This window comes from Oncorhynchus gorbuscha, linkage group LG04, assembly GCF_021184085.1.
Source record: "Oncorhynchus gorbuscha isolate QuinsamMale2020 ecotype Even-year linkage group LG04, OgorEven_v1.0, whole genome shotgun sequence".
Taxonomy (NCBI): Eukaryota; Metazoa; Chordata; class Actinopteri; order Salmoniformes; family Salmonidae; genus Oncorhynchus; species Oncorhynchus gorbuscha.
The window spans coordinates 37,192,505-37,218,659 of record NC_060176.1 but is presented as its reverse complement, the minus strand read 5'-3'; the positions used below and the strand labels follow the sequence as shown (position 1 = coordinate 37,218,659).

Below are 26,155 nucleotides of genomic sequence, written 5' to 3'. Positions count from 1 at the left end.
TATGATGGCTGTGTGGTCCCATGGTGTTTATACTTGCGTACTATTGTTTGTACAGATGAACGTGGTACCTTCAGGCATTTGGAAATTGCTCCCAAGGATGAATCGGACTTGTGGAGGTCTACAATTTTTTTCTCCGAGGTCTTGGCTGATTTCTTTTGATTTTCCCATGATAAAAAGCAAAGAGGCACTGAGTTTGAAGGAAGGCCTTAAAATACATCCACAGATACACCTCCAATTGACTCAAATTATGTCAATTAGCCTATCAGAAGCTTCTAAAGCCATGACATAATTTTCTGGAATTTTCCATGCTATTTAAAGGCACAGTCAACTTAGTGTATGTAAACTTCTGACCCCCTGGAATTGTGATACATTGAATTATAAGTGAAATAATCTGTCGGTAAACAATTGTTGAAAAACTTACTTATGTCATGCACAAAGTAGATGTCCTAACCGACCTGCCAAAACTATAGTTTGTTAACAAGAAATGTATGGAGTGGTTGAAAAACGAGTTTTAATGACTCCAACCTAAGTGTATGTAAATTTTCGACATCAACTGTAAGTGTCTGTAAGAGGGTTGACATATATTTGGTACTGTATAAGTGCAGAACAAATAAAATATTCTTAGTTAACAGGATTTAATGCCCGAGATATTTTTTCTTCTTCTAAGTCTGTAGGCTAAACATATCCACCATGCAACTGAAATGTTGAAGGAAGAGATATTTTGAAGTGAATTTCTTAAACAGTTTGCATGTCCAAAAAGCACCAATTTTGTGGAACGACCCAGCTACAGCAGGCCTACGTAACAACCCACAGCAGCACTACAGTTAGAGCTACGGAAGGCAAGTCTGGTGGTTTACGATTTAGCTTTAACAGTATAATTGCACATCCCAAAATAATCCACGGGTGCTGGACCTGAGTGAGAAAGGAAAGGAAGCAGCTCCTGTGCTTTATGACAAGGTTTCAGTGGGCTTATACTGTCGCTCAATGCTTTATATGCTCTGCATTGGAGACATACAGTATAGACAGCTTTAGAACACCATCCATGCTTTAGATGTTGGATTTAGTGTGGCAATAACCCTTAGAGTCTATTGACACATTTGTCAATATAAATAACATAATAAAAAATAAAACCAATCAGTCAGTTCATTGTTTTGGCTGCTTCTCAACCGACCACATCTGCCTATGGCGGCCTTCCACATCTGCCTATGGCGGCCTTCCACATCTGCCTATGGCGGCCTTCCACATCTGCCTATGGCGGCCTTCCACATCTGTGGTGGAAGATGGTTGAGCTACAACGGTGTTTGTTTCACGGAAATGGCTATAGCAACAACTCTACGGAAAGGGGAGACTCTCACAAACACGATGGTGGTCTCCGTTTTGCTCTACGACCCCCCAAAAGTGTCACGGGACTCGTCTGAAAGTAACTGCTACCCGGTTTATAAAATGAATGGAAATAGGGAGGTAGTTTTGTGCATACCCAAAAAAAAGGGGTTAAATATGTGTATCAAAAATATAAATTTCCTGAGCTTTCCTGTAGCTCCTAGATATAGGACAGACACTTCAAAACCTTATTTAAAAATAATAAATATATGCCATTTATGAATGTGATATTCAATGTGTTTCTTTGGGAATTGGTAGTAAAGGCCAAATTCAATATCTTAAAAAAATTATTTTATGTATATTTTTATACCTAAAGGGATCCTAAATATACATTGTTATATTTATATGGTAAAAACGATTGCCATTTAAAGTGCCGGTTCGTCAACATTTCATCCATTGATCCTAAAAGACTATGACCAAAAATATAGCTTAGTTTTCTTTATTTACTTACCCCATAGCCAGAATTAGCGTTGCTGCTAGTGAAACAATAGGAATGGTAGAGCCTATGGTAAGATGCTTAAAACACCATGCCCAAATCCTTGGTCCCTTCAAACCAAATGGGATAGCAACACAAATACCATAACAAGTTTCACATATAGAATGTGGATATTATAGGAATTATGGTATTTATAGAACATTTCCTGTAAAATAACTCTTTTCAGAGAATACACACCAATACTGCACTGTGTACATATAGAGGGTAGCTGGTTTCTGAATTACAGTGAAGTATTCATACCACTGACAGACTTTTATGAGCAGTTTTGACTGCAACTAAGCTTAGAATGTTTGATGGATTAAAAACAAGTTGATTGATAAAGTCATGAAAAATAGGAAGAATTTAATAAAACCACCGTTGGTGCTATGATGACAAATATACCTCTGTGGTCAAAATGACCCCAGTCGGTTGTATGAAGGTGAACACAAGCAGGTGATCTGTCTATCTGGTCAAAATCATTCCAATAGGTACGTACCCCTTCGCCCTCTGGTAGTATGGTTCACTTAATATTATGACTCAAATAAATACTTTAGCATTTGTCTAGAAAGACTACCTTTTTAGAGCATACACACCAATACAGCTCTGGGTGTAGATTCAGAACATATATGTGTTCTGTATTGCAGTTCTATCAAGCCTTTACAACATTGGCAGACGTTGTACACCATTGGCAGATTTTTATATGCACTTAAAATAAGGTTAGTTTGGTTTTGAATACAGCCATATGATACGTGGTATAGAAAAGTACAATCTTAGGTGAGTACATGGAGAGCTATATCGCTGCAGATTATCTGTTTATCTGGTCGAAATCACTGTTACAGGTCCCCCTTCACCCTATGGTGGTACACACAAAATGTTTTCGAAAAGGTTTCTTCAGCTGTCCCCATAAGAGAACCGTTTTTGGTTCCATGTAGAATCCTCTCTGCAAAGGGTGAATGTTTAGAACCTGTAAGCAAAAATAGTTCCTCAAAGGGGTTGTCCTATGGGGACAGCCAAATAACTATTTTAGGTTCTAGATTGCACCTTCTTTTCTAAGAGTGTTTGGACAACCTGGTATTATGACTCGAGAAAAACATAGACTGAGTATACAAAACATTAACAACAGATTTTTCCATGACAGACTGACCAGGTGAAAGCTATGATCCCTTATTGATGTCACTTGTTAAATCCACTTCAATCAGTGTAGATGAAGGGGAGGAGATTTTTAAGGATTTTAAAGCCTTGAGACAATTGACACATGGATTGTGTTTGTGTGCCATTCAGAGGGTGAATGGGCAAGACAAAATATTTGAAAGCCTTTGAATGGGGAATGGTAGTAGGTGCCAGGCGCACCAGTTTAAGTGTGTCAAGAACTGCAATGCTGCTGGGGTTTTCACGCTCAACAGTTTCCCGTATGTATCAAGAATGTTCACCACCCAAAGGACATCCATCCAGCCAACTTGACACAACTGTGTGAAGCACTGGAGTCAACCAGGGCCAGCATCCCTGTGGATTGATTTCAACACCTTGTAGAGTCCATACCTAGAGAATTGATGCTGTTCTGAGGGTAAAAGGGGGGGGGGGGGTTCAACTTAATATTAAGACGGTGTAGATTCAAATAAAATGTCCTATCAAATTGCAATAGGTGGAATTGGGTGTTTTTGGCTGGGGTCCATATTGATACCAAAACTACCACAACTAGGGCTGGGCGGTATATAGTATTTTATTATATACCGGTATAGATGAACGGACCGGTTTGAGTTTTTACTTTACTTTCTATGATGATATTTCAATGTTTGGTTTGTTAAATGTGATACACAACTCCAGCACACATAATGTCTGTTTGTATGGTTTTACTCTGTTTGCTACATCTCTCTCCTACGTCTCTACGTCTCTCTCGCCCAGCCCAGCACCCTGTCACTCAAGAAGAGAGCCGTTGCTGGACCACGGAGTCACGAGCACTTTATAGATTACCATTAGCTGCTAAAACAAATCATTTTAGCAATAAACAGGCAAACAGTCGTTTGCAGACAGTTAAGTACACACACGAATAGTGTAATTATAGAACGCTTGTGGAAATCAGCATGTCACCAACATTGCCGCATCCCTCTGACCATGCAGAGGGAACGTCAAGAAAGTAAGAAAGTGCTTGTGACTCCGTAGTCCAGCAACTGCTCTCTTCTTGAGTGACAGATTTGTTGTCCATGTCGTGCAGCATGGTACAAGTGTGGAAATGATAGTAAAAGTGCAGGAAATGCAGAAATGTATGAAAATGCTGAAAATTATTTTTGGTTTGGGGTTGGATTGAACAGTATAAATGGAAAAAGACCCATTGAAATTCATTTATGTGTTGCCACATTAGGGTCAGGGGATATTCCGAAAGCATATTTGGAACTTTTAGTATTCAAAAAGATAAAATACCATCAAAATTATAGATATGTTGTCCATATCTGACAAAATGATTTGATTGATTGACAAAGTCAATTTAATAAACCACTGTTGGGCTATGATGACAAATGGTCAAAATGACCCCAGTCGGTTGTATGAAGGTTAACAAAAGTCCCCCGGGAAGAGCATACCATGGGTGCTAAAGGTAGTTTGTGTCTATGAATGGCCTACTGACATAATATGCATCAAACTCAGAGGTTCAGGTTGTGAAAAAAACACATGAAAGTTAATTTGAGATTCATTTTCAGTCTGCCTATCTCAACCGGTGGCCTCTTTTTGGTGAATGTTAAGAACCGAATCTCATCGGTGAAAGAAACGTTCGCTCCCTGATTTGAATACTGCTAGGACTGCTTCTTGAGCTGCAAACAACAATTATCTGCAAATAAATTACAAAATCGTTGTCTGAATTTGGTGAAACGTCCATGCAGAAACATTAGTAGTGGGGCGATCATGTCATTCTGCTCCATGCTATATATTTAAGTGCTTAAAAACATTCATTTCGAATTACAGCTTTAAAACTGCAACATTTTCTCTAAACCGAATGGCAAAATGTGTAAAATAGCATGAGATTAGCAATGAAACTGCACATTTCTCTCTGCGGGAGCTTGCTCGAAAGTTGCAGCGCAGCAAGACACCAAACAGCCGCCCCATTTATATACAGCTCAAAATGTCAGTCTCCCGGACCGCTACCTGTGGTTGTTGCCTTCTGATAGGGTGATAGGGGGGAGCCAGGGAGAGAGAGCTCGCAAACCAAAGCAATATTACCCAATGCCTATGGAGAGCTTTGTTTAGACGCATTGACCAACTATTGCCATAATATTTTTACGAGCGCAGGGAACAAGAATCTCGTGTGTGTGTGTGTGTGTGTGAAGAGACAGCGTATTTTGAGCGAGCTGTCACCCTTGTCTTGCGCCGCTGTCACCCCGAAAAAGACCACCGCAACAACACAAACCCGCATCCACACCCACGCAAACGACAAGTCAGCGACTGCAAAATTACCAAAACAAACAGGCTTACTTTCCCAGCTCTTCATATAGCTGAAATTCGTCCGTGAATCGTGTACAGGTTGTCACAGCCATGTCTACGTATCTCGTGCTTCTCTCACGGCTGCTCCTTTGCTTGATATGATCCTCCTGCGCGGTATGTAGCCAAATTCTTCTCAAAATACGAGTGCTCTTTCTGCGCTGCAGGCGACTCAAAGATAACCTATCGGCTGCCGTATAAGGGTATGGTTGTGTGCGTCTAAGGTGGTTGTTTACTCTCGTCTCCCCCACTATTTTTCTACTGTTAGTGTACTGTATCGTTCCTCACCAGTTCAATCGACTGTGCAAAGCGAAGCGCTCCAAAGCCCTATAGCTTGATCTGCTCAGCGCTGCTCTCGATTGGGCGCTGCGCTTAACTGCGTGCCTGGGTAACGTAATCGCGGCGCCAGTGCTTCCAAATAGGGACAAATGTAAGACCTAGGTTATTTGTGTTTTACGTAAGGCGCATAATGTAGATTTCACTTCAGATATGAAACGTAATGACAATGTAGTACAAACAATAGCCTAATACATATACTCTGTTAACCCTCCTGCTGTGTTCCTGTCGAATTATAAATTCTCTCTGAAAAATGTAGTTCGTTTAATATGATTGTCATAAAGTTCCATGACTTTGTCCACACAGGGCATCTGAACACACAATATAAAATTGGATGATTTTCATTACATTTTGTGTATTTTATTTAACCTTTGTACACCTGTGGTGTTCCCGGTCAAAAATGACCGATCATTAGAAATTAATGGGTGAGATTACTGTATAAAATTTAGTTCAGCCACATGCCCATTCATCAGATGGACACACTTCCTCTCCCAGACCCCCTCATGCAAGTGTGTTTGAGCACACACACACACACACACACACACACACACACACACACACACACACACACACACACACACACACACACACACACACACACACACACACACACACACACACACACACACACACACACACACACACACACACACACACACACACACACACACCTTCCATGGCAACCCCCACAGGAACCTTTCCCCAATAGAATATTTCCCCCACGGGAACCACACCTGTTGGTATTCTCACAAACAATAGCAACATTGTTTCAATAATACATAGAACCTTTCTCACAGCTCTGGTATATAAAGCTTTTTTGAGGCCTTGCTCACAATTCATTCTGTGGCAGCACAATAACCAAACGATATATACTGTATGTGAGGCTCTTGAGCATATATTTAATCATGACACTTGTGAGGAGAGAGTCCTTGTTAAACTTTGACACAAAGTAGTGTGTGATATATATAGCACAATATATTTCATCTGAATATTTGTTACGAGTGCCTGGACACAGCCCTTAGAATTGGTATATTGGCCATATACCACAAACCCCCAAGGTGCCTTATTGCTATTATAAACTAGTTACCAACGTAATTACAGCAATAAAACTAAATGTTTTGTCATACCCGTGGTATACCATGGCCTTCAGCCATTCATAATTCAGGACTCAAAGCACCCAGTTTATAATGAAGCAATAATGCATGAGGGGGTGTGGTATATGGCCAATATACCACAAACCCCCAAGGTGCCTTCTTGTTATTATAAACTGGTTATCAATGTAATTAGAGCAGTAAAAATAAATGTTTTGTCATACCTGTGGTATACGGTCTGATATACCACGGCTGTCAGCCAATCAGCATTCAGGGCTTTAACCACTCAGTTTATAACGCAATAATGCTGCTATGAAGTCATTTTAAAACAAATAATATCACATAAAACATTTTGTAGATATGTTGTTACAGTCGATGGATAGCCTGCAGGTGATTGTGGTGTGCAACAGTTACAGTAAATCATGTTGCTGTCAAATAACTTCCTTTACACATGTTACAGGATGTTGTCCAAGGGCTGTGTGTCTGACTTGATAGAATACTGGAACAGTTTCATTCTGTTGTCACATTTCTAACCAAAGTGAGCTTAACCAGAGAGTTTAGAAAACCTCCTACTCTACTATATTTGACAACTTGCATGATCCACATGGTCCAATCGAGGGGGAAAACCCAATTGGGTAATTTTGGGGGAAAACTAACCAAATCCTTATAAAGTTGTTTTTCCTGTGGTTAGCCAGCCTCCACTCACCATATGAGTCTCAAGCTAACATGAAAGAAAAGAAAGTGGCCATATACCGGGTTGGAGCGAGCGGTCGCATCCGCACTTCGGTCCGCAGGTAGTATAACTTTTTCATTACATTTCATTACATTTCATTATAGTACAACGGTTTGATTTGTCTAATCTTAGCAATTTCTTCTTAGCTAGCTACATAGCCGTCTTTGTATCAAAGATAATTGCGTAATTATCGTATTTCGTCGTCCTAACGTAGTCTACACTGCTATCTGCCCAGCAGCTAGCAAACGTCCACCGTCTACCGAATAGCAGCACTGTAGAAACTATTACACTCAACTGAACGACTTGATTAGTGTAGTGTTAGCTAGCTACATAGTTGTCTCTGCTGTCTTCGTATTCAAGATAATTGTGTAGTTTAGAGTGTGTAGTCTTAGAGTGATTATCTTAATTTACCGAGGTTAGCTAGCCAGCTATTTGTCGTCTTTAACGTAGGAGACACTGCTAGCTAGCCATCAGCTAGCCAACGTCTACCGAATAGAACTTCCGCACTCAACAACCCGGTCGCATTCCGCTTCGCTCCACAGGTAGTATCACATTTTAATTTAATTTCATTACAGTACAACGGTTTGACTTGTTTGATCGTAGCTAGCTACATAGCTAGCTACATAGCCGTCTTTGTATCAAAGATAATTGTGTAGTCTAGAGCGATTTTCTAGGTTAGCTAGCCAGCTATTGTCGTTCTTTTAACGCAACGTAACGTAATCAACACTGCTAGCTAGCCAGCTAGCCCCCGAATAGCAGCACTGTAGAAACTATTACACTCAACGGAACGACTTGATTAGTGTAGTGTCAACAACGCAGCCACTGCCAGCTAGCCTACAAAGTCAACAACGCAGCCACTGCCAGCTAGCCTACTTCAGCAGTACTGTATCATTTTAATCATTTTAGTCAATAAGATTCTTGCTACGTAAGCTTGACTTTCTGAACATTTGAGACGTGTAGTCCACTTGTCATTCCAATCTCCTTTGCATTAGCGTAGCCTCTTCTGTAGCCTGTCAACTATGTGTCTGTCTATCCCTGTTCTCTCCTCTCTGCACAGACCATACAAACGCTCCACACCGCGTGGCCGCGGCCACCCTAATCTGGTGGTCCCAGCACGCACGACCCACGTGGAGTTCCAGGTCTCTGGTAGCCTCTGGAACTGCCGATCTGCGGCCAACAAGGCAGAGTTCATCTCAGCCGATGCTTCCCTCCAGTCCCTCGACTTCTTGGCACTGACGGAAACATGGATCACCACAGATAACACTGCTAATCCTACTGCTCTCTCTTCGTCCGCCCACGTGTTCTCGCACACCCCGAGAGCTTCTGGTCAGCGGGGTGGTGGCACCGGGATCCTCATCTCTCCCAAGTGGTCATTCTCTCTTTCTCCCCTTACCCATCTGTCTATCGCCTCCTTTGAATTCCATGCTGTCACAGTTACCAGCCCTTTCAAGCTTAACATCCTTATCATTTATCGCCCTCCAGGTTCCCTCGGAGAGTTCATCAATGAGCTTGATGCCTTGATAAGCTCCTTTCCTGAGGATGGCTCACCTCTCACAGTTCTGGGTGACTTTAACCTCCCCACGTCTACCTTTGACTCATTCCTCTCTGCCTCCTTCTTTCCACTCCTCTCCTCTTTTGACCTCACCCTCTCACCTTCCCCCCCTACTCACAAGGCAGGCAATACGCTCGACCTCATCTTTACTAGATGCTGTTATTCCACTAACCTCATTGCAACTCCCCTCCAAGTCTCCGACCACTACCTTGTATCCTTTTCCCTCTCGCTCTCATCCAACACTTCCCACACTGCCCCTACTCGGATGGTATCGCGCCGTCCCAACCTTCGCTCTCTCTCCCCCGCTACTCTCTCCTCTTCCATCCTATCATCTCTTCCCTCTGCTCAAACCTTCTCCAACCTATCTCCTGATTCTGCCTCCTCAACCCTCCTCTCCTCCCTTTCTGCATCCTTTGACTCTCTATGCCCCCTATCCTCCAGGCCAGCTCGGTCCTCCCTTCCCGCTCCGTGGCTCGACGACTCATTGCGAGCTCACAGAACAGGGCTCCGGGCAGCCGAGCGGAAATGGAGGAAAACTTGCCTCCCTGCGGACCTGGCATCCTTTCACTCCCTCCTCTCTACATTTTCCTCTTCTGTCTCTGCTGCTAAAGCCACTTTCTACCACTCTAAATTCCAAGCATCTGCCTCTAACCTTAGGAAGCTCTTTGCCACCTTCTCCTCCCTCCTGAATCCTCCTCCCCCTCCCCCCCCGTCCTCCCTCTCTGCAGATGACTTCGTCAACCATTTTGAAAAGAAGGTCGACGACATCCGATCCTCGTTTGCTAAGTCAAACGACACCGCTGGTTCTGCTCACACTGCCCTACCCTGTGCTCTGACCTCTTTCTCCCCCTCTCTCTCCAGATGAAATCTCGCGTCTTGTGACGGCCGGCCGCCCAACAACCTGCCCGCTTGACCCTATCCCCTCCTCTCTTCTCCAGACCATTTCCGGAGACCTTCTCCCTTACCTCACCTCGCTCATCAACTCATCCCTGACCGCTGGCTCCGTCCCTTCCGTCTTCAAGAGAGCGAGAGTTGCACCCCTTCTGAAAAAACCTACACTCGATCCCTCCGATGTCAACAACTACAGACCAGTATCCCTTCTTTCTTTTCTCTCCAAAACTCTTGAACGTGCCGTCCTTGGCCAGCTCTCCCGCTATCTCTCTCAGAATGACCTTCTTGATCCAAATCAGTCAGGTTTCAAGACTAGTCATTCAACTGAGACTGCTCTTCTCTGTATCACAGAGGCGCTCCGCACTGCTAAAGCTAACTCTCTCTCCTCTGCTCTCATCCTTCTAGACCTATTGGCTGCCTTAGATACTGTGAACCATCAGATCCTCCTCTCCACCCTCTCCGAGTTGGGCATCTCCGGCGCGGCCCACGCTTGGATTGCGTCCTACCTGACAGGTCGCTCCTACCAGGTGGCGTGGCGAGAATCTGTCTCCTCACCACGCGCTCTCACCACTGGTGTCCCCCAGGGCTCTGTTCTAGGCCCTCTCCTATTCTCGCTATACACCAAGTCACTTGGCTCTGTCATAACCTCACATGGTCTCTCCTATCATTGCTATGCAGACGACACACAATTAATCTTCTCCTTTCCCCCTTCTGATAACCAGGTGGCGAATCGCATCTCTGCATGTATGGCAGACATATCAGTGTGGATGATGGATCATCACCTCAAGCTGAACCTCGGGCAAGACGGAGCTGCTCTTCCTCCCGGGGAAGGACTGCCCGTTCCATGATCTCGCCATCACGGTTGACAACTCCATTGTGTCCTCCTCCCAGAGCGCTAAGAACCTTGGCGTGATCCTGGACAACACCCTGTCGTTCTCAACTAACATCAAGGCGGTGGCCCGTTCCTGTAGGTTCATGCTCTACAACATCCGCAGAGTACGACCCTGCCTCACACAGGAAGCGGCGCAGGTCCTAATCCAGGCACTTGTCATCTCCCGTCTGGATTACTGCAACTCGCTGTTGGCTGGGCTCCCTGCCTGTGCCATTAAACCCCTACAACTCATCCAGAACGCCGCAGCCCGTCTGGTGTTCAACCTTCCCAAGTTCTCTCACGTCACCCCGCTCCTCCGCTCTCTCCACTGGCTTCCAGTTGAAGCTCGCATCCACTACAAGACCATGGTGCTTGCCTACGGAGCTGTGAGGGGAACGGCACCTCAGTACCTCCAGGCTCTGATCAGGCCCTACACCCAAACAAGGGCACTGCGTTCATCCACCTCTGGCCTGCTCGCCTCCCTACCACTGAGGAAGTACAGTTCCCGCTCAGCCCAGTCAAAACTGTTCGCTGCTCTGGCCCCCCCAATGGTGGAACAAACTCCCTCACGACGCCAGGACAGCGGAGTCAATCACCACCTTCCGGAGACACCTGAAACCCCACCTCTTTAAGGAATACCTAGGATAGGATAAAGTAATCCTTCTCGCCCCCCCCCCCACTTAAAAGATTTAGATGCACTATTGTAAAGTGGCTGTTCCACTGGATGTCATAAGGTGAATGCACCAATTTGTAAGTCGCTCTGGATAAGAGCGTCTGCTAAATGACTTAAATGTAAATGTAATGTAAATGGTAAATAAATGTATTGTGTCATTTGATTCATTTTTATTGTAAATAAGAATGTTTCTAAAAACCTTCTACATTAATGCGGATGCTACCATGGTTACGGATCATTCTGAATGAATCGTGAATAATGAGTGAGAAAGTTAGACGCACAAATACATTTTCATTACCCCCCACCCCCACAAATGCTAACCTCTGATTGTAATGCTGAGATGTTAGCATGTCTTGGGGTTATGATATTTGTGCGTCTAACTTTCTCACTCATCATTATTCACGATTCATTCAAAATTATCCGTAATCATGGTAGCATCCACATTAATGTAGACGTGTTAAACATATCCTTTCTTATTTACAGTAAAAGTGACAGTACATTATTTACCATTCATTTTTATTGGGTCCAACATAATCTGAAACACAACCAAAACAAACAGCAAATGCATCCAACAAATGTGTAGAGTCACAAGCTTGATGTAGTCATTGCATACTATGAATATGGGACCAAATACTTAACTTTAATACACATAAGTGAAATTCCCAATACTTTTGGTCCCCTAAAATGGGGGAACTATGTACAGAAAGTGCTGGAATTTCTAAACGGTTCACTCAATATGGACGGATATACCCTCAAATTAAAGCTGACAGTCTGCACTTTAACCTCCTTGTATCACCCAACATGGAGTACAGAGCCAAAACAAAAACATGTGCCACTGTCCCAATGCTTTTGGAGCTCACTGTATATAGTTTGATGTTGAACCTGGACAGATGCCAGAACCTGGGCATTAAACCTGTTCCTCTCTGGGTAGTCAGGGATCTGCATGTTTTGGGCTAAGGTGTTTCACACTGGTCAGATCATCAGACAGTGAGAGGCAGGGGCTTGCAGTTGTATATACTCACAGGAGTATATTTGATGATCCCAGAGTCCCAGACTCTGAACTGCAGGTTTCCCAAGTGTTTGGCCATGTCTATCAGCGCTTCTGAGACCAGCTGAGGATCTGGCAGTGTGAACTGGGCCCTGGAGCTTGTCTGGATGTGTTTGTAGCTCTTGAGGAATGGCACCTACTGTTTCAGGAGTTCCTGTTTCACCGCAGAAATGATTGGTGATCTGGTCCTGAATGTTTTGCATCTCTGGCGATCATCTTTCCCTTCATCCCTCAGTGCAGCCTGTCCCTCTGTTGTGTGTCTCAATAGAAAACCCACCTAACTTTATATTACTTAAACAAAAGGACTATTGTCAAAAGTCGATTATTACAGTTGATCAGAAAGCGCTTCTCCGTTAAAGAACGACTGCCCCTGAAAACCAACTAATCGCTTCGAAAACAGCCTGTGAGTCAGAAACATTTATTCTAGTGTCAAAATTGACTAAAGTGTAAATAGGATAATTTTACTCATAGTCAGTCTCGCCTAAAACTGAGTTTGGAACCTAAGTGCGTCCCACGTAATTGAAGGTAAGATTTGGATTGCAATTATGGCAACAATTCATGCCCCCTTTTGCCAAGATCCACCTGTAAATCCAAACATCAGCCATGGTGGTGAGTATACCAGTAGCTAGATCAAATTGTAATAATTTTAAAATGTTAACTAGGCAAGTCAGTTGAAAACAAATTATTATTTACAATGATGGCCTCCGGGGAAGAAGGGGAAGAACGACATATTTTTACCTTGTCAGCTCGGGGATTTGATCCAGCAACCTTTCAGTTACTGGCCCAACGTTCTACCCGCCTCCCAAAACATTTCCTTCAAGCCGGATCAAGGGCCACTTCATTGCTTGACGACTTTTGACGTGAAAAATTAGTGCTACGAAAATGAGAAAAGTGGACTCTGAATGTTGTGTGCTTAAAGAATGTGTGCTTAAAGAATTGACATACTCAAATGTGACCAATGTGAAGTGGGTTTGGTACCTGGCCACATACTACCTCAGCCTTTTGCTCCTGATATGGTAGGGAGTTCCCACAACACTACTGAATAAAAATCCACCAGGTTTTTTAAGTAGCCTGTGAATTATTATTATTATTTTTTAAATCACTCAAACACATATTGGGAGAAATTACTTTAGTTTGGAAGTAATTATACTAAGAGTGACTAAGTGCAGAATAGATTGAGGCCAGTAATGCTGACGCTGTGACTATGCAACCAGCATTACATTGCTGCGTGCTTGCTGACACTAATTTGTAGCATGTTAGCTAAAAAGACTGTTACTCAGGCTAGACGAATACCATTTTTACATTTTTATTTACCCTAGAAAATACACAATAGACTTATGAGAACAAGCATGTTGTTTTAGCACTAGTAGCAGACCTTATAGGCAGGTGCAAAGTTATCTATGCAAATCTTCCTCTATGACATTACATCACATACGCTGTGTTTGAATACTCATACTAACCGGACTATTTGTGACGTGAATTGAGCAGATCGTATGCTTATCGGTCATAGTATGGATATAGTTAGTATACATAAAGTTCCTGGATGTCGTACTAAATTTGCCAATATATGATGTATACACTCAGAAAATACAGGCTGTGGTCTTATGCCCTTGGGGGAATCCCTGTCGCCATCTTGGAGGGCAGTCCAAATGATTAGCCAAGCAAGGGGAAGTTTGCAACGTAAGCCCCTCAGCCCTCGTTTTTAGTCGGCTTTACGTTTGTACAATTATGTTCACTCCGGGGCCTGAACCTCCCACAATTCAATTCGCGACGATTGTACATTCGGTAAGAAAAGTCTGCGAAAACTTACAAACAAGATCAATGGAGAAGTCAACATACAAGTATAACTAAAAGCAAATGCAAATAAGTTAGAAATTGTGCTACTAATACACATGACGGCACAAAAACATTTCTTAAAAAGTAAATATGTTTTTGTTTGGTTCTCTTTTGGAAAATGTAGAAATAAAACATTTCCCTTTTTCTAGAAGTTCCAGCTAGGCAGGCTAACGTTAGTTAGCTAATTCATTTGCTAGCTATAATACAGTAGGATTATATTAATAATTATATATTTAATATAAGTAGACATGCACTCAATTGACTGTAGCACACAAGCTACCGGTGGCTGAAAACAATCATCGCGGGATGAACGAGTGATGAATTTCCGGCCAAGGGTGGTCCATTTAAAAAAAAACATTGCCCCTTGCCGTACAAGTGTGGTGTGCTTTACGGAGAAAGCACACCATGCGATTATGTTAGGTCAGCGCCTAGTCACAGAAAACCATACAGCCATTTTCCAGCAAAGTAGAGGGCTCACAAAAGTCAGAAATAGCGATTAAATTAATCACTAATTTGATGATCTTCATCAGATAGCACTCACAGGACTTCATGTTACACAATAAATGTGTGTTTTGTTCGATAACGTTAATCTTTATGTCCAAAAACCTCTGAAATTGGTGCTTATGTAATCATTGTCTCAACAAACAACCGGTGAAAATGCAGAGAGCCACATCAAATTACAGTAATACTCATCATAGAAATTGATGAAATATACAAGTGTTTAACATACATTTAAAGATAAACCTCTCCTTAATGCAACCGCTGTGTCTGATTTCAAAAAAGCTTTACGGAGAAAGCACACCACGCGATTATGTTCGGTCAGCGCCGAGCCACAAAAACCATACACCAATTTTCCAACCAAGGAGAGGTGTCACAAAAGTCAGAAATAGCGTTAAAATTAATCACTTACCTTTGATGATCTTCATCTGGTGGCACTCCCAGGTCTCCATGTTAGACAGTAAATGTTTGTTTTGTTCGATAATGTCCCTCTTTATGTCCAAAAACCTCAGTTTTGTTGGTGCGTTTAGTTCAGAATGCGCGCTCTCAACATCAACACAAAAAGTAAAAAAAGTACAATAAAAGTTAGTAGAAACATGTCAAAAGATGTTTAAAATCAATCAATCCTCAGGTTGTTTTTGTCATAAATAACAAATAATATTTCAACCGGACAAAAGCTTCGTCAATAGAAAAGGAGAAACAAGAAAGGCTCGCTCCCGATCACGCACTTGGCTCATGTCTGGAAATTTCCACTTTCCACTCATTGAAAGTGGTGTATCTCCCTCCTTTGTCAGAGTAAAAGCCTGAAACAATGCCTGACGACTGGACACATGTAGAGGAAGCCATAGAGATCGAAAACTGGGTCCTAAGTCTTTGTATGGTGGATATGCATTCAATGGAAAAACAGCCTTTCAAAATAATAGTAATAGTAATAATAATAATAATAATAATCCTGGTTGGATTTTCCTCAGGTTTTCGCCTGCCATATCAGTTCTGTTATCACATGCATTATTTTAACAGTTTTAGAAACTTTTTTGTTTTCTATCCAAATCTACTAATTATATGCATATCCTAGCTTATGGCAGGTAGTTTAATTTGGGCACGCTTTTCATCTGGAGGTGAAAATACTGCCCCCTACCCAAGAGGTTTTAAGTGTTTGGACCGCATTCAATATTTCTCTACTTTAGGGCCCATAATGCAATTCTTCAGGAAATAGGCGTGACATCACATCATGTTCAGATTTAAAGAAAATGTTGGAAAATATGCAGCCGAACTCCAATGATAGCGGAAAATAAATTAGTTGCTTTAACTAATGACAACTGTTAACAAAATGTTGAGCAATGTAATAAATTACTTTTCAAATAAGTTACCTTACACGTCATGTTGGCTGACAATTTATTAGCTACGCTGTCCTTACGAACCACATAGCATATCATCACAGCAGCATGTAACGGTATGTTAGTTGGCTACTTATAAACTCAGCAAAAAAAGAAACATCCTCTCACTGTCAACTGCATTTATTTTCAGCAAACTTAACATGTGTAAATATTTGTATGGACATAAGATTCAACAAGTGAGACAAACTGAACAAGCTCCATACACATGTGACTAACAGAAATGGAATAATGTATCCCTGAACAAAGGGGGATCAAAATTATTCAGTATCTGGTGTGGCCACCAGCTGCATTAACTACTGCAGTGCATCTCCACCTCATGGACTGCACCAGATTTGCCAGTTCTTGCTGTGAGATGTTACCCCACTCTTCCATCAAGGCACCCGCAAGTTCCTGGACATTTCTGGGGCGAATGGACCTGGCCATCACCCTCCGATCCAACAGGTCACAGACTTGCTCAATGGGATTGAGATCTGGACTGTTCGCTGGCCATGGCAGAACACTGACATTCCTGTCTTGCAGGAAATCATGTACCGAACGAGCAGTATGGCTGGTGGCATTGTCATGCTGGAGGGTCATGTCAGGATGAGCCTGCAGGAAGGGTACCACATGAGGGAGGAGGATGTCTTCCCTGTAATGCACAGCGTTGAGATTGCCTGCAATGACAACAAGCTCATTCCGATGATGCTGTGACACACTGCCCCAGACCATGACGGACCCTCCACCTCCAAATCGATCCCGCTCCAAAGTACAGTCCTCGGTGTAACGCTAATTTTTTCAACGATAAACACGGATCCGACCATCAGCCCTGGTGAGAGAAAAACGTGACTCGTCAGTGAAGAGTACTTTTTGCCAGTCCTGTCTGGTCCAGCAATGGTGGGATTGCCCCCATAGGCGACGTTGTTGCCAGTGATGTCTGGTGAGGACCTGCCTTACAACAGGCCTATAAGCCCTCAGTCCTGCCTCTCTCAGCCTATTGCAGACAGTCTGAGCACTGATGGAGGGATTGTGCGTTACTGATGTACTGGCGTTACTGGTGTAACTCGGGCAGTTGCTGTTGCCATCTTGTACCTGTCACGCAGGTGTGATGTTTGGATATACCGATCCTGTGCAGGTGTTGTTACAGGTGGACTGCCACTGCGAGGATGATCAGCTGTCCACCCTGTCTACCTGTAGCGCCCTTAATTGACCTTAATTGCCTACCGTCTGTAAGCTGTTAGTGTCTTAAGACTGAACATGCACCTGTGGAACATTCATTGTTTATGGTTCATTGAACAAGCATGGGAAACAGTGTTTAAACCCTTTACAATGAAGATCTGTGAAGTTATTTGGATTTTTATGAATTATCTTTGAAAGACAGGGTCCTGAAAAAGGGACAGTTCTTTTTTTGCTGACTTTACATCAAACTTGCCAGTATATTAACTATAGGCTAACAACCAACCCAACGTTTATTGACTTGATCATTCCCGTTATTCTTAGCGTAGCTAAATGGTATAGTCATCGTGCGTTCTCAATGGACATTCGGGTGCTTTCGTAAATTTGCTCTGGCTTTCTACTCCGATTTCAGAGCACTTAGTGGGAGTTTACCAGAGGGCAGAATAAGGAATTTACGACCCTCCAACACCCATTGAATATGGCCGGTGTCAGTAAACGTCAGCAGAAAAGCAGAATTAAATTGTTGCCAGCAGCACAGTAGTCACCAACGCTCTGGATAATATGAAAACTGCCTAACCAGCTCTGCTAGGGCAAGTAAAATGGTCCGAGTGGTCACTCTCATTTGTGTCTGGAAGTAGCTAGTAAGTTACAACATAAGCTTGGGTGCCGTTGTAAGGTCAGAACGCTCAATTCAACCCTACTCCTCTGCCCGAGCATCCAGTGTGCACACAGAGGGAGAAACACTCTGAATTTACACACAGACAATCTGACAACGTTCTGAATTTACTAGCGCACTCTGGCTCTCCAGATTAAATTTAAGAACACACCCGAAGTCGTAAAATGTCTAACTAGTAATTTGTTGTGGCATAGCAACAGCATCAATTTCCGGTAGACCGGCGAAGAGCTAGGATGCTCATCTGAAAGGATACTGTTACGTCTACAGTATACTAAAATGAACTAATAGTATATACTCATTAAGTATGTAGTATACAGTATGTTAGTATGGGTATTCTGACACAGCTATAGTGTTTCATCTTGTGGCTGTGGCTGTCTTGACAATTTGGCAGCTGGTTATTGTCATGCAAAAGACTGCCGATCTCATGGTATTTGAACACGTTGTGTGCCTAGGATATTGATCATTTGAGAAAATAGCAAAAGGTTGCACAGCTGTTCACTCAAGTGATCATATTTTTACCAATCAGACTTTAGTTTAATCTTGTGTTTACTAATATGTATAAAACTAGCTTTGATTTTGAATTTCCCATTATCAAATGGGGAACAGTGGGAGCTGAAAAATAAATTTAATCGGTGTGCACTCAAATAGTGCATGCTTCCCTGCCACCATAAATATTCCACACATGCATCAACCACTGTTTGAGGAGCATGTTCATGCTGCCCGACAAAACCCAAAATATATTTGAGTTTGTTTAACATCACCCCTCAAAACTGACAATGACCCAACCATTTGGGTGGTCTTAACCATCGTAGCACAGTATGATATGGCGGTAAAATGCATCCAATTACAATTCAGTATGTTTACACATATTAATATTATACCCACAGCCCTGGAAAGAGTGGAAAGAGTGACTGTGCGCTACAATTTGGAATTACAGTGTACAATGCTTTCAACACGTGCTATATTTTTACAATAGCCAACTGTTTTACCTTTTCCCCTGTACCCATTGTCCGGCAGGTGGTAATACTCTGTATGCCATGGGCTACCCAGTGCTTAATTTGACAAACCAAGTGAAATCTGTTTGGTAACATCAATAGTAATATGTGTTTAGTTGATGATCCCTGGCCTACGGCTATACGTTCTCTCCCAGACTCATGGATAGATATACACACATACACACTTTGGAGCGTAGCATAAGATAATCAGTCCATCCAGGATGCATAATTACAGCCCACACTCAAAGGCGATTACTCAAATTTGTTTAATTTTGGAGTCTAGGCTAGATCAATGATAACATTAAACAAAACTGATTTAAGCTTTTCCGCCATGTGTAATATGCGGTAGGCTATAATTTTAATTTAGGTTATTTCATTTTTTTAGGCCTGGGCTCATAAGCATAAGCTCTAACATATGCATATGAGTGTTTTCAATTAAGGCCAGATCATTCAAGATGTTCATAGATAACCAGTAGGGTCAACTAATAATCCCAGTGGTTGTAGAGGGTGGAGCAGGTCAACACCTCAGGAGTAAATGTCAGTTGGCTTTTCATAGCCAGGCAGAGGTCTAGACAGAGTGGTAAGAGAGACAAAAACAGCAGGTCCAGGACAGGTCAGGGTTCCACAGCTACAGCTAGAACAGTAGAAACTGAATCAGCAGCACGACAAGGTGGACAGCCAGGAGTCATCAGGTATGGTCCTCGGAGAGAGCGAGAGAAGGTAGTTATGGGAGGATCAAAATCGGAGAGATAGGTAGGAGAAAGTCCATGTAATGCTTTGTGGGTTAACAGTATAACCTTGAAATCAGACCTAGCCTTAACAGGAAGCAACTGGTCTTGTTCAAGTTTTAAATTGACACCACCTGTTAAGCTAGAGATGACATGCAGGAGCTTGTAATTTTGCTTGTCTGCTTTGGTGCTAATTAGCATTTCCAAATCAGAGTATAAGTAGAGCCAAATATATTGATAATTCCTTGTCAGAGAGAGATTTACATGGTTATCAAAATGTTACGCCCGGTTAATGCTACAAGAAACAGCCCATAATAAGTGTTTCTAAAATCCTCTATGGGGAAAATTATTGGTGGAACAAAAACTGGAACCATTTCCATTTGACCACTAGGTTTTATTATACATCCACTGTGGGGCTCTATTGGACATCAATGGCAAAAGTGTCATACAAGTAATCCATACCCAACTCATCCATACCTGTCTTAATACACTCACTTCCAAATTTAGTTTTGGATTAGAGACTGATCAAAATGATCCTATTTACTCTTTATAGTCAGATTTGACATTATAATTCATGTTTGACTCACATTGATCACACATAGGCTTTTAAAAACAGAAGTTGGTTTGAGGCCATTCCCATTTAAGCCCTAACCAATCAGGTGAGGTCCTAACTAATCAGTTAATTGATCAATCAAGTACAAGGGAGGAGAGAAACTCAGAAATTCACACCAATAGAGTTTGTCACCCCTGCTCTGTGGTGACCTCAATAGAGAGAGCCTGATACTCAGGCTACTCCTCATAATTCTAGTCCAGTATCCAGCCTGGGTTTGTATTTATCTTTTTGGTCAAACACTATGAAATAAAAGGAATATTCTTGTTGATCAGAAGATGTCTCAATTCAAAATGTACTTTAATCTTGGTCAATTAATACTGTTTACTGCAGATGTGATTGAATCCTGGCCTTACTCAACAAGATGCGTAAAGAACACCTGCAGTTCCACTGTAACCCCACTAGATGACACACATGTAATAAGGCACAACTAGCTGATAAGGGGTAGAATTGCCTGCGATTGTAAAGCACTTTAGCTCTTAAAGTTATTCCCCAATATTAAAGCTGTTTCATCAGTTCCAGACTTGAGGTGAAAACACAGTGGACTGTGTTTAAGAATTTTTACAGTATAAACATATGAATAAAGTGCATCCAGCCAGTGACATCACCACCTGCTGACAACACAGAGGTTGTAATTTCTAGTTTATAGTCCCTCTATTTAAAAACCTAATTTCTCTGCAGTTTTTTCCTGACTGTGTCAGTCTGTAGAATATATTTATCTGATTCTCACTCTGTTCTCCAAGGTGCAACACACTAAAAAAATAGGGTTCTTCGAGAAGGGTGATGTTGTGTGGAACTGTAATGACTAATTACTGAGCCCTTCAAAATGGTTCTTTGCAGTTCAGAAAAGGGCATTTTCATCTTTTAGTGATAAATTAAAATGTGGAGGCACATTACAATATTTGGGGGTGTAGCTTGCGCACAGCTGTTGTGCAACCGTGAGTCATTCCAGTTGTTCTAATCTGTTGTGTTTTGCTGTGAAAAGGCTGGCTGATGCATAGCTGCTTTTAGCTAAGCAGGGGCCTGTTGCACAAAAGTAGAATTAAGACATCCGGGATAAATGACTCAGCTGAGCTCAATGAAGCCAAAACATGTGCGTCCAGGCTTAATTGGTTGCACAAAGACCAAGCCAGGATGAGCAGACACGGATTCATTAAACCAGGTGAAACCAATCCTGGATAGGTGCGCGCTCACGGCTCACTCAAATAGACCCCGCCACAGATCACAGATTAACTGATTTACCATGGCAACTAGAGCCGCGTACTTTTCCCCGTCGGAAGCACAAATCCTCATGGAGGCATACGAGGAGGTAAAAGATATAATTAAGAAGAAAGGCAACACCGCCACAGTGATAAAGCAAAGAGAAAAAGCGTGGCAAAGTATTGCAGACCGCCTGAATGCGTAAGTAGTGCACAATTACACACTCACCGCTCCGCTGAAACATCACAATTACAATTCAAATATTTAATTCACATCTCCAAAAACGCAGTTGTACTGTAATTATGAAACGGTTAAATTTTTAATTGAAATGCACTGCAGATATGAGTGAAATTGTGTAAAGTAAGTCCATCACAGTGTATAAAGCTATGATAAATTATTATTTAAAGCGTTACATTATTATTTAACGTTACTACGCTCAGTACGGTTTAATCTTAGCCGTTGTACTCTGCTTCTTATGTTGTCCACCGTTTTTTTTGTGTTTCTCCTGCTTTCATTAATGTAAAGCTGCTTTGACAGAATGAAACAATTGTGAAAAGTGCTATATAAATACAATTCAATTGAATAAATAGATGAGCTATAATAATAATCATTTTAATTTATATAGCGCCTTTCAAAGGACCCAAGGTCGGTTGCTCACTGCACTGCAAAAATGTCTTTCTTACTTAGTATTTTTGTCTTGTTTTCAGCAAAAAAAAATATCTAAAAAACATCTTGAATATTTTCTTGAGCAAAATTACCTAGGAAAATAAGCAAAAAAATCTGCCAGTGAAACGAGAACTTTTCTAAAATTAAGTGTTTATGGAAAAAGTAAACTTATTTCAAGAGAATTTTTATTATATTGACAGATTTTTTATTTGCTTGTTTTAAGCACACATTTACTTAAAGTTTATATTTTTTGTCTAAACTATACTTATTTTGCTAGGTCATTTAGCAAATCAAGAAAATACATCTTTATTTAATTTTTTTTTTTAAATATTTTTACTGAAAACAAGACAAAAATACCAAGTAATTTTTTGCAGTGTGACTCCATTAAATGTGTGTGTGTGTGTGTGTGTAGATTAAACATGAACGGGCCAAAACGGACATGGCAGCAGGTCAAAATCAAATACAAGAACATTCTGCAGAATGGTATGGTCCCTGACTAATATTTAACAAAGCACAAGCATATATTGTACCCAGAAGGTGCCTGCTCACACATTGTCTGTACTGTTTTAGCAGTGAAAAAGAATACCCACAGACAAGGCACGGGTGGTGGGTCACCAAAGGCTGACCTTACCCCAGCAGAGGACATGGCCTTGGAGCTAAATAAAGGCAGGCCCGTCTTAGAGGGGATCCCTGGGGGGAAAGAGACGAGCATAGGTTCCTCCCAAGATGCCACCCGCTTCATTCAAGGTATGTCCTTCCATCTCTACATGGGATACAACCACATTCATATTGAATCAATTTGGACTGTCTGACTTTGGTTTACCTATTGCCTTGCAGTGTCTGGCAGCACTGTGTTCCTGTTAGAGCCACCAGCACAAGCACCAGACGATGCTGATCCAGTGAGTACTCCATCAAAGGCATACTGTAGGCCTGGCATGTCTTGTCTACTAGCTTCAATATGAATCCGATTAAATGTGATAGGGTGAAGGCCCCAGTGCAGCAGCAACAGCACATGATGGAGACGATGATGATGAGGAGGAGCCCATCTCTCTGGATTCCAGAAGGCATGAGGTATCATGGTAAGACTGAAAGTACTATTTACTCTACAATGGTGAGGAGTCCTCATCAAAATCAAAAAATCTCATTTCTTTTACAGGACCCAGATGCTATACAGTGGGAAAACCAGCCTGGCAACATAGTGCGTATTAATAAAAGGACACCACATCCTGCCAAATTCCAGCTGCGCTAATTGTATTGTGTTCACAGAGCTCACAAGCTATCAGAAAGTTGTATGGCAACCACCTCCGGCGCCAAATAGAACTGGCAGACATAGACATTCAGTACAAGAAGAAAAAGATGGAAAATCTTGCACTGGAGTCCGAAATAAAAAAGAGGACAATTAGGAAACTGGACCTTGAAATAAAAAAACTTGAGAGGGAGGTGAGATATGCCTTCAATGTACACTGTATGCTAACTGTAACACAAATCATTATTTGTATTTCCTCCCCCAGCTCCAAGAAGATGACACAGCTCAAAATAAAAATTAGGTATATTCTCGTAAAGTCAAGTGAGCCATGACATATGAGCTCTTATTGTGAGCACACAGGACGGTGGCATCTTTCTAAGGTTTTTTTTATTTTCCCAGCAATCAGTACAACCAAGTCATCGTTATAAGGCATCGCCCTCTTTTGCCCACCCCCCCCAGCACCAGGTGTGGCCACTAGCCTATATGAAGGCCCAAAATTGTGTGTTCCTTTCTGCTCTGACAATGGCATGCCCATTCGTGCGAGATGTGGTGGATGAAGAAGCACTTGTGCTGAGAGCCTTCAGGCGAGAAAGGGTCTTCAGGGACCGGTTGGACCCACTGGCCTTCCCTGACGACCATCTATATGAAAGATACAGGTTTTCTGCAGATGGCATCAGGTATCTATGCAGACTACTGGGTCCCAGGATTAAGCACCGCACTGCACGGAGCCATGCACTGAGTGTGGAGCAAATGGTTTGTGTGGCCTTGCGCTTTTTTGCTAGTGGAGCCTTCCTGTACTCAGTGGGGGATGCAGAACAGCTGAACAAGGCCACAATTTGCCGCACAATAAGGAGTGTGTGTCTGGCTATCAAAGCATTAGCAGATGTCTTCATCTCCTTCCCTGGCCACAGAAGACTCTGCGACATCAAAGAGGAGTTCTATAGGATTGCAGGTAAGAGGATCTACAAATTACAGGACAACTGTTAACACATAGTAGGATACTCATTACTTTGTGTGACAGGTTTCCCCAATGTCATTGGTGCAGTGGACTGCAAACACATAAGGATAAAAGCCCCCTCAGGTGCCCATGAGGCCGATTTTTGTGAATAGGAAATCCTTTCACAGCATTAATGTTCAGGTGAACATAACTTTTTGATATTGTCCATTGACGAACACTCTGCATTGCCAGTGATGTGCATTGATTGGTGTAATATTCCTCATCTTATGATTTCAGATGGTCTGCAATGCTGACTGTGTGATCAGCAATGTTGTGGCAAAATGGCCTGGCTCAGTCCATGACTCCAGAATCTTTCGGGCCTCTGAAATCTATCAGTGCCTATCACAAGGTAAGCCACACAACCCCTATTTATAACCATCATGGCTGTGTCAAGAATATCACTGTGTTTATGAGGTAGTAATGATGAGATTTTGTGTTGACAGGTGAATTCTCTGGTGTGTTGCTGGGAGACAGGGGGTATGGCTGCCAGCCTTTTCTCCTGACACCTTTCACAGACCCCCAGGAAGCACAGCAGGCCTACAACCATGCCCATGCCAGGACCAGAGTTGAAATGACCTTTGGCCTCCTGAAGGCACGCTTTCACTGCCTTCACAAATTAAGGGTCAGCCCTGTTAGGGCATGTGATATTACTGTGGCTTGTGCTGTCCTCCACAATGTGGCCTGCCTGAGGAAGGAGAGGGCCCCCAGAGTGCCACCAGCCATGGACTGGGACAATCCGGCAATCTTCCCTGATGACGACAGTGGTCGGCTGCTGAGGGACCAATATGTGTTGAATTATTTTAGTTAGTATGTGTGCTTTCAATTTTGGTTAAATATGTCCTGCGGTGGCAGAGGAATTTGGGTTTTTTTGGGTTCGTTTTTTTACGAATTTGGCCTCTTATGATGTTTGTGCGGTATACTGTGTGTAATACAAGGCTGCAGGGAGGCTACTGCATCCATTCATTTGTCTGTTCAGTTGATGTGTATGGATTTGTCCTGCATTTTTTTTAGTGTGCAGACATGCAGGGTGTGTTATATACAGACCTTTGAATGTGTATGTATCATTTGGTATAATATGCTTGGATTCTGTGCTTTCCATCTTGTAGAGTCACTGTGACTTCAGTTTCGAAAGGAGCTGATGGTTTACCTGCTTTGTTTTGTCCTTATTCAATAAAGGAACATAATGTTACACATTGTGTTTTTATATTCATATGGAATGTGTATTTGTTTATATGAGAGTACTAGGGCCACACTGAAGAAAAAGGATAAAGTCATAAATTTATGAGGCTGGTTCTTTCTGCAGAAAAGCTACATATTGTTTTTACAGTTTTGATACTTATGACAATGTGATACTTAATATTCTGGCTTAATATTCTGGCACAAAAACAGACAGAACATTAAATACAATTCTATTTCAACTTACTTTGCCCTTTGGGCATGATGGTAGCTGATGCTCTTCACATTAAAAGGTTTTCACTGAAAGTCAGGAACAGTTCCTACAATAAAACAAACAGGTATTTCCTTGCTCACCTCTCACTCAAACTGGCAGTCTCCCACAAACATTTAAACACCTGTAGTGCATCAACTCAATTAGTGGGAGGAGCCCACAATTAGCCAACCTGTTGTCATAACATTC

General features: G+C 42.2%; 1 protein-coding gene and 1 pseudogene across 44 annotated transcripts in view; one reads left to right on the top strand and one right to left on the bottom strand.

The window, feature by feature from the left end:
• The window catches only part of LOC124034029 (calcium/calmodulin-dependent protein kinase type II subunit beta), a 98,206-nt gene extending 92,539 nt beyond the window's left edge, over positions 1-5,667 (bottom strand). For all 44 annotated transcript variants that reach the window (XM_046346665.1, XM_046346672.1, XM_046346681.1 and 41 more), the window contains exon 1: positions 5,318-5,667. In XM_046346665.1, the coding sequence (XP_046202621.1) occupies positions 5,318-5,379 (62 nt within the window). In that variant the 5' untranslated portion in view covers positions 5,380-5,667. The remainder of the gene's footprint in view (positions 1-5,317) is intronic.
• A 15,888-nt stretch (positions 5,668-21,555) lies between these two features.
• Positions 21,556-25,731, top strand: LOC124034028 (annotated as a pseudogene).
• Positions 25,732-26,155: the final 424 nt, after the last annotated feature.